Source organism: Antechinus flavipes, chromosome 4, assembly GCF_016432865.1.
Source record: "Antechinus flavipes isolate AdamAnt ecotype Samford, QLD, Australia chromosome 4, AdamAnt_v2, whole genome shotgun sequence".
Classification (NCBI taxonomy): Eukaryota; Metazoa; Chordata; class Mammalia; order Dasyuromorphia; family Dasyuridae; genus Antechinus; species Antechinus flavipes.
Genome location: NC_067401.1, coordinates 189,249,342 through 189,265,375, shown reverse-complemented (window position 1 = coordinate 189,265,375; position 16,034 = coordinate 189,249,342). Strand labels below are relative to the sequence as shown.

General features: G+C 36.5%; 2 protein-coding genes across 3 annotated transcripts in view; both read right to left on the bottom strand.

The window, feature by feature from the left end:
* ATAT1 (alpha tubulin acetyltransferase 1) overlaps positions 1-16,034 on the bottom strand; it is a 28,073-nt gene that overhangs the window by 3,208 nt on the left and 8,831 nt on the right. For both annotated transcript variants that reach the window (XM_051996161.1, XM_051996164.1), the window contains one exon: positions 2,933-3,035. In XM_051996161.1, the coding sequence (XP_051852121.1) occupies positions 2,975-3,035 (61 nt within the window). In that variant the 3' untranslated portion in view covers positions 2,933-2,974. The remainder of the gene's footprint in view (positions 1-2,932; positions 3,036-16,034) is intronic.
* C4H6orf136 (chromosome 4 C6orf136 homolog) overlaps positions 1-16,034 on the bottom strand; it is a 21,544-nt gene extending 5,510 nt beyond the window's left edge. The window contains exon 1 of the mRNA XM_051996175.1: positions 15,539-16,034. Within this exon, the coding sequence (XP_051852135.1) occupies positions 15,539-15,610 (72 nt within the window). The 5' untranslated portion in view covers positions 15,611-16,034. The remainder of the gene's footprint in view (positions 1-15,538) is intronic.

Sequence of the window (16,034 nt, the reverse complement as noted above, 5' to 3'; positions counted from 1 at the left end):
TTTCATGTACAAACTAGCTATTGAGCTGAACTTTGAAGAAAATTAGGAATTTAAGAGGAAGGGATGAAGTGTTGGTATATTCCATACTTGGGAGATACTCTATGTAAAGGCAGAGAGAAAAGAGACAGTATTGTATGTGAGGAATAATGCTGGACCAAAGGGGATTAATGTATAACAAGATGAGAAAGGTAGGATGGGGCCAGGTTATGATGGAAATTAATTGCCAAATGGAAATGTATTTTATCCTAAAGGCAATAGAAAACCATTAAAGTTTACTGAAATGGTCAAGCTTATGCTTTAGGAAAATCATTGGTAAGTTCCTTTTAAGAGAAGATACTTGAAGAAGAAAGAATTAGAAATTTAACAGTAATTGTCCACTGTATGTACAAGAATGTTTGTGGAAGCCCTCTTTGTAGTAGCCAGAAACTAGAAACTAGGTGGATGCCCATCAATTGGAGAATGGCTGAATAAATTGTGGTATATGAATATTATGGAATATTATTGTTCTACAAGAAATGACCAGCAGGATGATTTCAGAAAGGCCTGGAAAGACTTACATGAACTGATGATGAGTAAGTATAATTTAGTAGGACCAGGAGATCATTACATACTTCAACAACAATACTATATGATGATCAATTCTGATGGACGTGGCCCTCTTCAACAATGAGATGAACCAAAGCAGTAGAGCAGTAATGAATTGAACCAGCTACACCCAGCAAAAGAACTCTGGATGATGACTATGAACCACTACATAGAATTCCCAATCCCTCTAGTTTTGTCTGCCTGCATTTTTGATTTCTTTTACGGGTTAATTGTATACTATTTCAAAGTCCGATTCTTTTTGTACAGCAAATAATTGTATGAACATATATACATATATTGTATTTAACTTATTATACTTTAACATCTTTAACATGTATTGGTCAACCTGCCATCTAGGGGAGGGAGTGGGGGGGAAGGAGGGGAAAAATTGGAACAAAAGGTTTTGCAATTGTCAATGCTGGAAAAATTACTCATGCATATATCTTGTAAACAAAAAGCTATAATAATAATAATAAAAAATATTCATTAAGGAAAAAAAAATTAGTAATTGTCCAGATGAGAGATGATGAAGTCCTGAACACATAGAGAGAAAGGGAAGGATATAAGAAAAGTTCTGAAAGTAGACTCAAAAAGACTTAGCAACTGATTAGACATAAGGATGATAGGAATCAAGGAAGAGAGTGAGGCTGCAAATTTGAATGACTGGAAGTCTGGTACCATTGACAGATACAGGAAAGATCAAAGGATGGATAGTTGGGGGGGAAGAAGCAGAGGGAAGAGAGAAGTTCAATAGTCCTGTTTTGGCCATGTTTGAAAGTTAGAGTTTGAAATACATTCCATATATCTAGCTGGAAATGCCCATAAGGCAAATGAAGCTAAAAAAGAGAGAAAAAGGTTGGATATACAGCTATAAATATAATTAGAGACATGAAAATTGATGAAATCACCATGGGAGAGAGAATGTAGAAAGATGAAAGTGGATATAGCTATGGAATACACCAATAGTTAAAGAATGTGATAAGGATGATGATCAAGCAAAGAAAACTGAGATGGAAACAGAGAGACGGGAAGTAGGCATGCCAAGTAAACTCAAGAGATAAAGAGGACCCAGGATGAAAGTAATCAACAGTGTCAAATGTTGCAGAGAAGTTGAAAAGGATGAAGAGTGAATAAAGGTCACCAGATTTGACAATTAAGAAATCACTGGTAATTCTGGGAGTAGTTTGAAAGGAGTGATGAGGTAGGAAGTCAGAATGCAAAGAGCTGAGAGGTAAGTGACGGAAATGGAGGTAATGAAAGCAGAAATAGTATTTTTCCTAGAAGATGTGAAAGGGAGGAGAGATTGGGTGGATAAGGTCCAGAACAGAAACCTTTTTTTAAGATTCAGTAAAAAAAACAGATGAGACCAGCCAAGAGCTATTTTAGTCAAGTAGTCAAGACACAATCTAAAAAAGAGAATCATTCCCCAAACACCTACCAGCAAAGCCTCAAAGAAAAACACAATTTGGACACAAGTTCAACTAGAATTTTAAATAAAGGAAGAGTTTCAAAAATATATATTTTATAAATAAGAGCACTAAACAAAACAATTTAAAAAATTGAGAATGTTAAGACAAAAAATTAAGAGACCTGAGAACTATGAAAGATAAGAATAGGGAAGAGAATAGAGAAGAAATATAAACCTTAACCAAATAAAGGAGTCTTTGAAAATTAGAATGCCTCAATTAGAAGTTAATGAATCTATGAGTCAAAAAGAAGTTCCGAACAAAGTCTTTAAAAATGGGCAAAAAAAGAAGAAACATGAAAGGTATTACATAAAAAACAATCTAGAAAAAATGTTAAATCAATTAATTACTAAAAGTCACAACCAATAAAAAAAACCTAACTAGTCTATTTTAAGAAATCACACAAGAAAACTGACCAGAGGGGCAGTTAGTTGATACAGTGGATTGAGCCTTGAAATTAGGAGGACCTGAATTCAAATCTGGTCTCAGACATTTAACATTTCCTAGCTGTATGACCCTAGGCAAGTCACTTGCGGTTAAGTGGTTAACCGCAATTGCCTCAGCAAAAAAAAAAAAAAAAAAAAAAAAAAAGAAAGAAAGAAAGAAAAAAGAAAATTGACTAGATCTCTTGGAACCAGAGGACAACATAAAAACAGAAGGAATCTACCTTTTCTGAAAGAAACCTCCAAATAAAAATTCTCAGGAACATGATAGCCAAATGCAGATTTTCCAAATCACAGGAAAAATATGCAAGCAACCAGAAAGAAAGAATTCAAGTACCAAAGGAGCCACAGTTAGGATCATACATTAACATAATGAAGAAGAGACCTAGGTATGTAATATGCCAGAAAAATATAGGCTTACAACCAAGATTAACTTACCTAGCAAAGCCAAGTATAATCCTACAGGGGAAAAATGGATCTTTAATGAAATAGAGGACCTTCCAACCATTCCTGATGAAAAGACCAGAACTGCGCAGATACTCTGAAGTGCAAAACATAGGAGTCAAGAGAAAAATAAAAAGGTAAACATGAGCAAACAATTATAAAGGATTAAACAAGATAAATGGTTTCTGTTTTATTATAGATCATGGTATGTATCCTCTCAGAACCCTGTTATCATCAAGGGTCATAGAGGGTGTCTATTTAGACAGAGGGCCTGGAAATGATTTCATTATGTATTGATGGTCTTATAATAAGAATGGGAAGGGAAGGAACAGTGGGAGAGAAATGAGAGGAAAACTATCTTACAAAATTGGGGTGTGTAAGTAAAAGTCTATACAAAGGAGGAGGAAGTTGTTGGGGTAGTGGGAAGATGGGTGACATTTAAACCTTCCACTCTCACAAAACAGCCAATAACTTTAATAATAAAGTGTTTGACAAACCCAAAGACACCAGTTTCTGGGATAAGAATGCATTATTTGACAAAAATTGCTGGGAAAATTGGAAATCAGTATGGCAGAAACTAGGCATTGACCCACACTTAACACCGTACACCAAGATAAGGTCAAAATGGGTTCATGACCTAGGCATAAAGAATGAGATTATAAATAAATTGGAAGAGCATAGGATAGTTTACCTGTCAGACCTGTGGAAGAGGGAGGAATTTATGACCAAAGAAGAACTAGAGATCACTATTGACCACAACATAGAAAATTTTGATTATATCAAATTGAAAAGTTTTTGTACAAACAAAACAAATGCAAACAAGATTAGAAGGGAAACAATAAACTGGGAAAACATTTTTACAATCAAAGGATCTGATAAAGGCCTCATTTCCAAAATATATAGAGAACTGACCCTAATCTATAAGAAATCAAACCATTCTCCAATTGATAAATGGTCAAAGGATATGAACAGACAATTCTCAGACGAAGAAATTGAAACTATTTATAGACATATGAAAATATGCTCCAAATCATTATTAATCAGAGAAATGCAAATTAAGACAACTCTGAGATACCACTACACACCTGTCAGATTGGCTAGAATGACAGGGAAAGATAATGGGGAATGTTGGAGGGGATGTGGGAAAACAGGGACACTGATGCATTGTTGGTGGAATTGTGAATGCATCCAACCATTCTGGAGAGCAATCTGGAATTATGCCCAAAAAGTTATCAAACTGTGCATACCCTTTGATCCAGCAGTGTTTCTACTGGGCTTATACCCCAAAGAGATAAAGAAAGGAAAGGGACCTGTATGTGCCAAAATGTTTGTGGCAGCCCTGTTTGTAGTGGCTAGAAGCTGGAAAATGAAAGGATGTCCATCAATTGGAGAATGGTTGAGTAAATTGTGGTATATGAACGTTATGGAATATTATTGTTCTGTAAGGAACGACCAGCAGGATGAATACAGAGAGGACTGGCGAGACTTACATGAACTGATGCTAAGTGAAATGAGCAGAACCAGGAGATCATTATATACCTCAACAACGATACTGTTTGAGGATGTATTCTGATGGAAGTGGACCTCTTTGATAAAGAGAGCCTTAATTGAGCAAAGATGGACAGAAGCAGCTACACCCAGAGAAAGAACACTGGAAATGAATATAAACTGCTTGCATTTATGTTTTTCCTCCCGGGTTATTTATACCTTCTGAATTCAATTCTCCCTGTGCAACAAGAAAACTGTTTGGTTCTGCACACATATATTGTATCTAGGATATACTGCAACCCATTCAACATGTAAAGGACTCTTGCCATCTGGGGGAAGGGGTGGAGGGAGGGAGGGGAAAAATCGGAACAGAAATGAATGCAAGGGATAATGCTGTAAAAAATTACCCTGGCATGAAATTAGGCAAGGACCCACACTTAACACCACATACCAAGATAAGATCAAAATGGGTCCATGACCTAGGCATAAAGAACGAGATTATAAATAAATTAGAGGAACATAGGATAGTTTATCTCTCAGACTTGTGGAAGAGAAAGAAATTTGTGACCAAAGATGAACTAGAGACCATTACCAATCACAAAATAGAAAATTTTGATTATATCAAATTAAAAAGCCTTTGTACAAACAGAACGAATGCAAACAAGATTAGTAGGGAAGTAACAAACTGGGAAAACATCTTTACAATTAAAGGTTCTGATAAAGGCCTCATTTCCAAAATATATAGAGAACTGACTCAAATTTATAAAAAATCAAGCCATTCTCCAATTGATAAATGGTCAAAGGATATGAACAGACAATTTTCAGATGAAGAAATTGAAACTATTACCACTCACATGAAAGAGTGTTCCAAATCACTATTGATCAGAGAAATGCAAATTAAGACAACTCTGAGATATCACTACACACCTGTCAGATTGGCTAAGATGACAGGAAAAAATAATGATGAATGTTGGAGGGGATGCGGGAAAACGGGGACACTGATGCATTGTTGGTGGAGTTGTGAACGAATCCAGCCATTCTGGAGAGCGATCTGGAATTATGCCCAAAAAGTTATCAAACTGTGCATACCCTTTGATCCAGCAGTGTTTCTATTGGGCTTATACCCCAAAGAGATACTAAAAAAGGGAAGGGGACCTGTATGTGCCAAAATGTTTGTAGCAGCCCTGTTTGTAGTGGCTAGAAACTGGAAAATGAATGGATGCCCATCAATTGGAGAATGGCTGGGTAAATTGTGGTATATGAATGTTATGGAATATTATTGCTCTGTAAGGAACGACCAGCAGGATGAATACAGAGAGGCTTGGAGAGACCTACATGGACTGATGCTAAGTGAGATGAGCAGAACCAGGAGATCATTATACACTTCGACAACGATATTGTATGAGGATGTATTCTGATGGAAGTGGATTTCTCTGACAAAGAGACTTAACTGAGTTTCATTGGAGAAATGATGGACAGAAACAGCTACACCCAAAGAAGGAATACTGGGAAATGAATGTGAACTATTTGCATTTTTGATTTTCTTCCTGAGTTATTTTTACCTTCTGAATCCAATTCTCCCTGTGCAACAAGAGAACTGTTCGGTTCTGCAAATATGTATTGTATCTAGGATATACTGCAACATGTTTAGCATATATAGGACTGCTTGCCATCCTGGGGGGCGGGGGGGAGGAGGGAGGGAGGGGAAAAAAACGAAACATAAGTGATTGCAAGGGATAATGTCGTGTAGAAATTATCCTGGCATGGATTCTGTCAATGTGAAGTTATTATTAAATAAAATAAAATTTATTAAAAAAAAAAAAGCCATTAAAAAAAAAATTACCCTGGCATGCGTTCTATCAATAAAAAATTATTTAAAAAAATAATAATAAAAATAAATAAATAAATAAACCTTCCATTCTCATCTGATCTGCTCAAAGCAAAGAACACCTAGACATAGCCACATAACTAAACAAGGAAATACATTTTTCTGATTGGGCAGGGAAGGAAAGATTTATATAACTTTGTTGCATGTTTGGAGCAAAGAGCAAGATTTACAGTTTCATGTACAGTCTCCTTTTTTAATTGTATTATGGGGTAGAAATGTTTATTTTGTTCCACGAATTGAAAATAATTATGTATTATTATATATAGGCAAATATATCTTACCAAACAGGAAAAAGTAAAGAAAAGAGAGAAAGAAATAAAGGGAGGGTAGATTATGGAAAGGATATGTCCTTAACAAAATAAATTCATTTCAGTTGATTCTGTGTGACCTCATTGGGATTTTCTTGGCAAAGATTTTCTATTCCCTTCTTCAGCTCATTTTATAGGTGAGACATTGAGGCAAATAGGGTTAAAATGACTTTCCCAGGGTCACATCCCTATTAAGTATCTGAGGCTGGATTTGAACTCATGTAGAAAAGTCTTCCTGACACAGGCCTAGTATTCTATCCACTGTGCTACCTAGTTAGAATATACAAAAATATTCAAGGTAGATCATTTAATGGTGACAATCAACTGGAAAACTGAAGGGGTATCCATCAAATGAAGAAAGCTGAACAAGTTTGTAAATGTGGTGGAATTTCTTTTAGACAGAAAGATTATGGTGGAGATATGATGGCAGAGGAAAGGCAGCCATTCACCTGAGCTCTCCCCCAAAACCTTCAACTAATGCCACAAAACAATTCCTACAGCACTAAATCACACAAATAGGTGAGGGTAAAATAATTTTCCAGTCAAAGTCAACTCAGAAGGTGAGCAGAAAAGATCTGCCCTACCTAAGTGAGTGAAGAGTAGAACATTGTTCAGTGCAGGCCTTGCTAGTGTAGCCCAACCCCAGTAAACTAGAACAGGCCTTAGAAGACACTGAATTAAGTGGCAGCAGCAATTTTTTTCTTTTTCTTTTTGCTGAGGCAACTGGGTTAAGTGACTTATCCAGGGTCACAAAGGTAGGAAGTGTTAAGTGTCTGAAACAACATTTGAACTCAGGTCCTCCTGACTTCAGGGCTGATGCTCTCTCCACTGCGCCACCTAGCTGCTCCAGCAATTTTTTCTAGGCTCTCAGTCCACAGAAAGTAAGGGGTGAAATAACTAGTCAAAAGGAAATTACAGAGTCTCTTCGCTAGCACTGAGGCAGGACTCTGTTGCTTTATCCATACTTTACTGGATCTCAGTCCTACAAGTCTCCAGATTGAAGAGGAGCACTAGGACACTAGAAATTGTAGTTACAGTAGAGTGGAGACCCTGAACACAGTTCCAGGACATAAGAGTGCTTGTGATGTCTCACAGAGGATGGGCCAGGAGAGTAGTAAACATTATCTTTTCTTAGATCATTATCATCTTGAAAAAACTGCTAACTTACAGGTCCCTAGAAGTATCTCTGAAAACAGCTGTACAAAATCTCTCAAATTTGGGACAATGCTCCCTTCCTTCTGACAACAGAGCCCTACTTTAACAAAAGTTAAGAGTCAAGAAATAGTTTGGAAAAATGAATAAACAACAGAAAAATTTTTGACTATACAAAGTTAATATTGTGACAAGGAAGATCAAAATGCAGTCAGGAAAAAACAAGTCAAAGTTTCCAAGAAAACTATGAAGTGATTTCAGACCATGAAGAGCTCAAAAAGGATTCTGAAAAGCAAGTAAGAGAGGTAGAAGAAAAATTAGCAAGAGAAATAAGAGTGAAATGAAAAACATTGTAATGAAGAATGATATTAAAAACAAGTAAACAATGTGAGAAACAATATATAGTTATGTTTCCATAGCAGAAAAAAGGAAAATAAGAAACTGGAAGTAGTCCAGAGAAGGAGAACTCCTGAAACCAGTTTCAGTTTACCTGAAACCTGGTAAAACTAGACAGAATTAGTTGTGTAGTCTAAAAAAATTTTTCTCCCTTTCCCCATTACCTCCTTTAGATGGCAAGTAGTTCAATATATGTTAAACATGGCAGAAATATGTTTAATCCAATATATACATAAATATTTATACAATTATCATGCCACACAAGAAAAAAAGAGAAGCAAATAAAATGCAAGCAAACAATAAGAGTGAAAACACTGTGTTGTGAACCACACTCAAGTTTCCACAGCCCTCTCTGGGTGTAGATGGATTTCTTCATCAATGAACAATTGAAACTAGTTTGAATCATCTCATTGTTGAAGAGGGCCATGTCCATCAGAATTGATCATCATATAATCTTCTTGTTGCTGTGTATAATGATTTCTTGATTCTGCTCATTTTACTTAGCATCAATTCATGTAAGTCTCTCCAGGCCTCCCTGAAATCATCCTGTTAGTCGTTTCTTACAGAACATATTCCATATAACATTCATATACCAAGGTTCATTTTAATGGTCATGCAATGTAAAGAGCAGAAAGGGATACATATTAAGGGATATATGTTGTAGAAGGACTGGGAAGAATGTTAACCTAGGAAGTTATTAAGGAGATGGGGAAGGGATTTCACAGCTGGGATCAGGGATAAAAGACAAATTTTTGCTTCTGAAACTGTGTTTAAGTTCATTTTGAGTTTTCACATCTTTCCTGCAGGAATGTATTAAAAGTTTAAGCTGCTTCACTTATTCTGAGGTTGTTTATTTATTGCACCCTTACTTAGGGTTCAGAATTTTGTTTCCAACAACAGCTTAGTAAAGGAGACACAAAAAAATACTGAATAACAACTTAAAAAACGGATGAGGTCAAATTTTTTTTTTTTAAAAGCCAATGAGAAGAATGCCTTAAAAAGTAGAATTGGACAAATGGAAAAAGTTCAAAAACTCCCTGAAGAAAATTATTATTTTTTTAAATTAGAATCAAGCAAATAGAAGAAGCTAATAACTTTAGGAGAAATAAAGAAACAATAAAACAAAATCAAAGGAATGAAAAAGTAGAAGACAATATGAAATATCTCACTAAAAAAACATGACCTGGAAAATAGATCCAGGAGAAGAATTATATATAGACAGAGGACTCAGGTATAATTGAATATGATAGGATGAAATCTAAAAAAATAAAATTAAGGGACAAGAGGGGCATGTAGTGGAAGAAAAGGAAAGAGAGAAATAAAATAGAACAAATTATCTCACATAAAAGGGGAAGAAAAAAAATTAGATTGAAGGGGAAGGGAAGGAGATGAGAGTGAGTAAGTTACTCTCTTCAGATCTGGCTCAAAGAGGAGTAACATATATACTCAATGGAGACTAGAAATCTATCTTATTCTACAGTAAAGTAGGAAGGAAAGAGGGTAGGGGATGGGACAGGGAAGGCAGATTGGGGGAATGAGTAGTCAGAAGTAAAACACTTTTGAAGAGGGATAAAGAAAAAGGAGGAAAAAAACAGAGCAGGAAATGGGATGTAAGGAAATACAATTAGCAATAGTAACTATGAAAAAAATTTAAGCACGTTTCTCTGATAAAAACCTCATTTCTAAACAGAGAACCGAGTCAAAATTCATTTTTAAAAAGAGCTATTTACCTAACTGATAAACAATAAAAAATATAAATTCTTCAGATGAAGTAATCAAAATTATAGCCAAATTAAAAAGTGCTCTAACTCATCATTGTTTGGAGAAATGCAAATTAAAACAATTCTGAAGGATTACCTCATACTTATTAAATCAGCTAATAAGACAGAAAAGGCAAATAAATACTAGAGAGGATTGTGGGGAAAACGAGACATTTATGAATGCAATGTAAGTAAAGTTATAAACTGATTCAATCATTCTGTAGAGCAATTTGGAACTATGTGTACCCTTAAGACTTAATAATACCACTAACTAGGTTTGTAATTCAAAAGAGATTTTTAAAAATCAGTAAAAGAAGCTATATGTATAAAAATTACTTATAGCTTTTTTCTGAAAGCAAACAATTGGAAATTGAGGGAGGTATAAAGTGATATGATTATGATGGAGTACTATTTTGTTATAAAAAATGATGAGCAGGATGCTTTTAGAAAAACCTGGAAAGATTTACATGAGTTAATGCAATATACTGTGTACAAAGTAATAGCAATATCACGAAATGATCATCAGCTGGGAATGACTTAGTTATTCTCAGCAATACAATGATTCAAGACAACTCTGAAGGACTTATGATGAAAAATGCTATTCATCCCCAGAGAAAGAACTAATGGTATATGGACACAAACTGAAGCATATATATATTTTTTATTATAGCTTTTTATTTACAAGATATATACATGGGTAATTTTTCAGCATTGACCCTTGTAAAACCTTCTGTTCCAACTTTTCCCCTCCTTCCCACCCCCTCCCCCAGATGGCAGGTAGATCAATACATGTTAAATATGTTAAAGTCTATGTTAAAAACAATGAATGTATACATATCCATAGTTATTTTGCTGCACAGGAAGAATCGAACTTTGCAACAGACTTTTTTTTTTTGGCTGAGGCAATTATGGTTAAGTGACGTTTGCCCAGGATCACACAGTCAAGTGTTAAGTGTCTGAGGCCAGATTTGAACTCAGGTCCTCCTGACTTCAGGGCTGGTGCTCCATCCACTACACCAACTAGCTGCCCCTAGTTCATTTTTCTTGAAGGTTTTTTTTCTATTTTCTTTTACAACATGATTTATTAATCATGGAAATATTTTACAGGACTACACATATGTAACCAATACTGAATTGTTGCCTTCTCAATGAGAGAAGGTGGTAGAGAAAGAGGAAAGAGGATTTGGAATTCAAAGTTTTAAAAACAAAATCTGTTTTAACTTATTAAAAGCGGGGGAAATAAAACACTAATAAAAAGCTTTAAAAAAAAATAATTACAATTCCAGATGATTTATGATGAAACATGCCACCCACTTCTTGATGGAAAGGTAAAGAAAACAAGAATACAAAATGACTACTTTTTTGGACAATGCCAATTTGGAAAATTGGTCTCTGTAATAGGGGTTTTGTTTATGCTGCAAGATTGCATCTTCCTGGTATTTACATCTCTTTAACATTCTCTATTTACCCAAATTGGACTTTTTGACCGAAGGGCAGGACTATGAACTACAGGCCTCTATTTAGAGTTTTTCTTCCCAATTTCCTTCCTGCCACACTGGTTTTAGACTTTTTAGAACCCTCTACCATGCCCTAACAGCTGGCAACTTCTCTCCACATCATCTTCCCTTTCAGTTTCCTTTTGTTTTTTGTCTTTCCCAATTAGACTGTAAGTAAGCATCTTTATGGCTGTTTTTTTTTTTTTTAATTTAATTTTTATCCTAGTGCTTAGCACAATACTAGCACATAGTAGGTCTATTTATTAAATGTTTAGGACTGATTTTCTTTCTTTCTCAAACAATTACAAAAGACTCAACAATTCCAGAAGACTAATACTGAAGAAAGCTACCCACTTTTTGACAGAGTGGTGATAAACTCAAGATGAAGAATTAGACATACATTTTTACATGGCCTATGTGGCAATTTGACTAATGAGTCAAAGAGAAGTATGTTTGTAGACATTCAGGAATAAACCATTTGAGAGGGAGAGACCAAATGCATGAGAAAAAATAGTTGACTGGGCAAAGGCAGAAGAAATGGGATCAAAGCCACATATGTGACATTCCAAGGCTTAAAATGTGTTTGAGCCTCACAAATTATTACCCCCTAATTCCAAAGGGAAAAGTTGAGACTAAGGGAACTGAAATGATTTGTCTATAGTCACACAGTTCATACACATCAGAGGCAGGATTAAGAACTCATCCATGAGACTCAAGTCCCAGCATTCTATCCAAAGGGCCAAGTTGTCTCAAGTAGCATTAACCTTAGTGAGTAGGAATAATTCTTTTCCTGTGAAGACAAGGAAGAAGAGGGCATGATACCGAATTTTAGGTACTGAAAGAAAAGCACTAAGTGAGCTTACTCATATGGTCTCAATCTTCTCAAATAGGAGATTCAAGTCATCAGTTCCCTAAGAATAAACAGGTAGATTGGGAGAAAAAGAGGCTTGTATTATTTAATGCATAGTATAAAAAAGGAAGTCACTAAGTTATCTGTTTATGCCTAGAAAGTCCATTTATTGAACTGCTCTACCATACTTTACTCTGCCCTCAGTTCATACAGGCTTTAAAGCCCAAATGCTTTAAATAATTATGAAGGTTCTCTTGATATTTCCAAAAGGTAAAACCCCCACTGTTTCTTTTATGCATGTTATTTTGTATTACACTTACTTGTATATGTATCCAATTCCACTAACATATCATTGGCTCTGTGGTGAGAGAATTCATGTTATTATATTTAAACTTTGTATAACCTCCTAACCAATCTGACAGTACTGATTTTGCTGTTAAAATAGGATTAGACTTCAAGAAGTTTCAATGCTTCAAATATTTGCGCTTTTTATGTCAGGCTATTCCTTCCTTCGTGGATTAGTGACTTAGTGGGATCTGTGAGAACTGCTGTCTGAAAAATTTATAAGATGGCTAATAATTTAATAAGTTAATAAGTAAAAATAAGTAAAATTCAATCATATCTCTCCTCCCTTTCTCTCTCTCACACACATTCACCCTAGAAGAAATTAAGCGATGTTTCTTCTCTTTCCTCTTTTACCACCTTATATACAAAGGACTATTTCCCTCAAATATAAAAGTTTCAAGGCACTTTTTTCCCCCTAAGTTTATGAAGTTTCTGGGAAATAGATTAAGCCACAGCTCTTTTCAACAACAAAATGATTCAGACCAGTTCCAATGGTCTTGTGATGAAGAAAGCCATCTGCACCCAAAGAGAGGACTGTGCACACTAAATGGGGTTCACAACATAGTATTTTCACTCTTTTTGTTGTTGTTTGCTTGCATTATTTTTTCTTTTTCATTTTTTCCCTTTTTGATCTGATTTTTCTTGTGCAGCATGATAATTGTGGAAATATGTATAGAAGAATTGTACATGTTTAACATATATTAGTGAGGGAAAGGGAGGGAGAAAAAAATTGGAACACAGGTTCTGCAAGGGTCAATGTTGAAAACTATCTATGCATATGTTTTGAAAATAAAAAGCTTTCATAATTAAAAAAAAGTGCTAGAGAAGGAAAAAAAAGCAACTAGCACAATAGTCCATATGTCCTCAAGGAAAAAAAAAGAGGCAGCTACAGAATAAAGCTAGCAACCAAGTTTGACTTAAACTCAGATCTCGTAGATCATGTTTTCTGTCACTCCACTTATTAAATTCAACATTCACCAAACACCTACTATGCTACAAACACTAATCTAGATGATTCATTTAAATAAATGAATGAATGAAAACCAAAAAAGTTCCCTGAGATTAAGATTTTTACATTTTACTGAAACAAAATAAAGGTAAATATGTCTTTTACCGATAGAGAACTGCCTCTCACTACACCAAGAAGACAAGGACCTATGTCCTATCTCTTTTCTAGGCAACTTATAGACCTAAAATCAGAGAAATTGCTGACCTATATTGTTAAGGAATTTCTTTTCCTCTTTATGCCTATGAAATCACAGGTTTCTCCCCATCCCTGTAATAAAAAGTAGCTGTAATGATGGGAGAGGAGTGTAAAAAGAAGCCTGTATAGGAAGTAGTCATTCTTGCACCAAACCAAAAAAGCAAAGTTCAGATTCCAGAAAGTGCAAGTGAGGAATCATTGTGGGCCAGCCTGGGAAAAGTCATGGAGATGGGAACTAGGCTATGATTATGTATGGGAAACTGAGTTGCATCAATTTAGCTGAAACATATATGTAAGGAAGAGAAATTAAATCTGGAAAGAGCCATTAGCCACATTGTGAAGGGATTTAAATATCAAACAGGGTTTTTTTTTTTTTTTCCTATTTTATCTTACAGGCCATTGAGGCTTCTTGAACAAAAAAGTGATGTGCTGCTTCAGGGAAAAGTTGACAATAATGCAGGTAAGATCTGATGAAGTAGAATCAACAAGACTTGGTAAATGCTTGTATATTGGGGTGGGAGGCAGAAAGGAAAGGCTGGTAGTGTTAAGGAAAGAGGAGTCTCAAAGATGACTCAGAGGTTATGAATAAAGGTGAATGGAAAAATGGTAGGTCCTTAATAGATATGAGAAGATAAATATATTTCAAGGGAAAGATGAAAAATTGTTTTGACTATGAGTTTGGGATATCTTTGGGAAACCCAAGTAGAAATGTTCAGAAAGCAGTTGGTAACTGGGCCTGCAGCTACAGAGAAATGGACAACTAGTACAAATATTTTCCCTGAAAATATCTCCATAAGTTGAATTGCCTTATTTTAAGGGCATCATGTTAAGTGACAAATTGATGGAGAAGGGATTCCTAAGGGCTAAAAGTCTTAATCACCAATTTTGGAACGTAAATCACAAAACCATCAAATCAACTTTAAAAATGTAATTCAGTTCGTGATTGTGGAAACGAAAAAGGTCCGTCCGAATTCGTGCATAGGATGGGGGAGTAAAGGGGAAGAGGTGACTTAGGTCAAACTAGGACTGTTGAGTTACTCATCTGGGGAAAGCAATTTGACAGTTTTCTATTTTAAATGATTTTTATTAACTAAGCTGTGAAATTAACGTTTCCGTAGACGGAAAAATGAACTATAAACTCTCTCTAAATTTCAATGCCCTCTGGCAAATGCTGGAATGTTCAATTTCAGAACAGCCTCGGCTTGAATAAAGCCTTTTAGGGAGAGGTGAAGAGTCATCTTTTCGGATCAGAATACAGAAATTCCGGGATGTACTACCTGTAGAGAATGTCTCACTTTTGCCTGGAGTTGGTTTGCTAGACCCTCCAACCATTCTCAAACTCCATGGTCCTTCCGCCCTTCAATTCACCTCCAAGTTTCAGGTAAACTCCCCGATGCGAAGGGAGAAAGTGGGCCTGAGAAACTACCACAAGTATTCCTAAACTACTTGAGAAGTCACTCCCTCGCGAATTCCACGAGACCCGCATTCCTCCATCAGTTGGGTGATCTATGGAACCCCAGTGTCATAGAGGTCCTCTGCTCCGGGACGCCGGCGTGGACGGGAGGGAGGAAGGGTTGAGGGGAGTTGGTCGTCACTGCGCTTGCTCCCTTTGCTCAGGGGCGCGCACCGCCCAAAGCGAACAGCCCGAACAGCCACAGCAGCAGGGGTGCTCGCGCAACCCCTTCTCCTTCCCCTCCCCTTCCTGTCCCTCACCTGAGGCCGGGCCTGGTAGGCGCGGAGGCAGCGGCGGAGCCTTCGGGCCGCTCCTCGGCTTGGCTGGTACATTATTTTCGGGAGTGGGAAAGGTGTCTCCCTAATCCAGTGTCCAGTATCCTCCGCAGACTGAGCTCGCCCCGAAACCGGCTTCGTGAAAGGGAAGGGGGGAAGGGGGAAAGGTGAGGAGAGGGAAGGAAACAGACCTCGCGCCTGCGCACTATAGACTTCAGAGGTAGCCGGCAGTGAGACAGGAAGAGCGCCTGCGCTTGAGGGAGAAAAAAAAGTGAGGGTTCTTCGCACTGAGTTTGCGCGAAAGGCAAACAGGGAAGAAGCCAGGTGACCGGAAAGTGTATATGCGTATTGGCAGAGGCATATACTCCAGCAGACAGCACTGGACCACAGGCGAAAAAGCAAGCAAAAATGTCAAACTAAAGAGGAAAGAACGGCCCTGAATCGATAGAGAAGACATGAATGTAGGTGGGATCTAGGACTA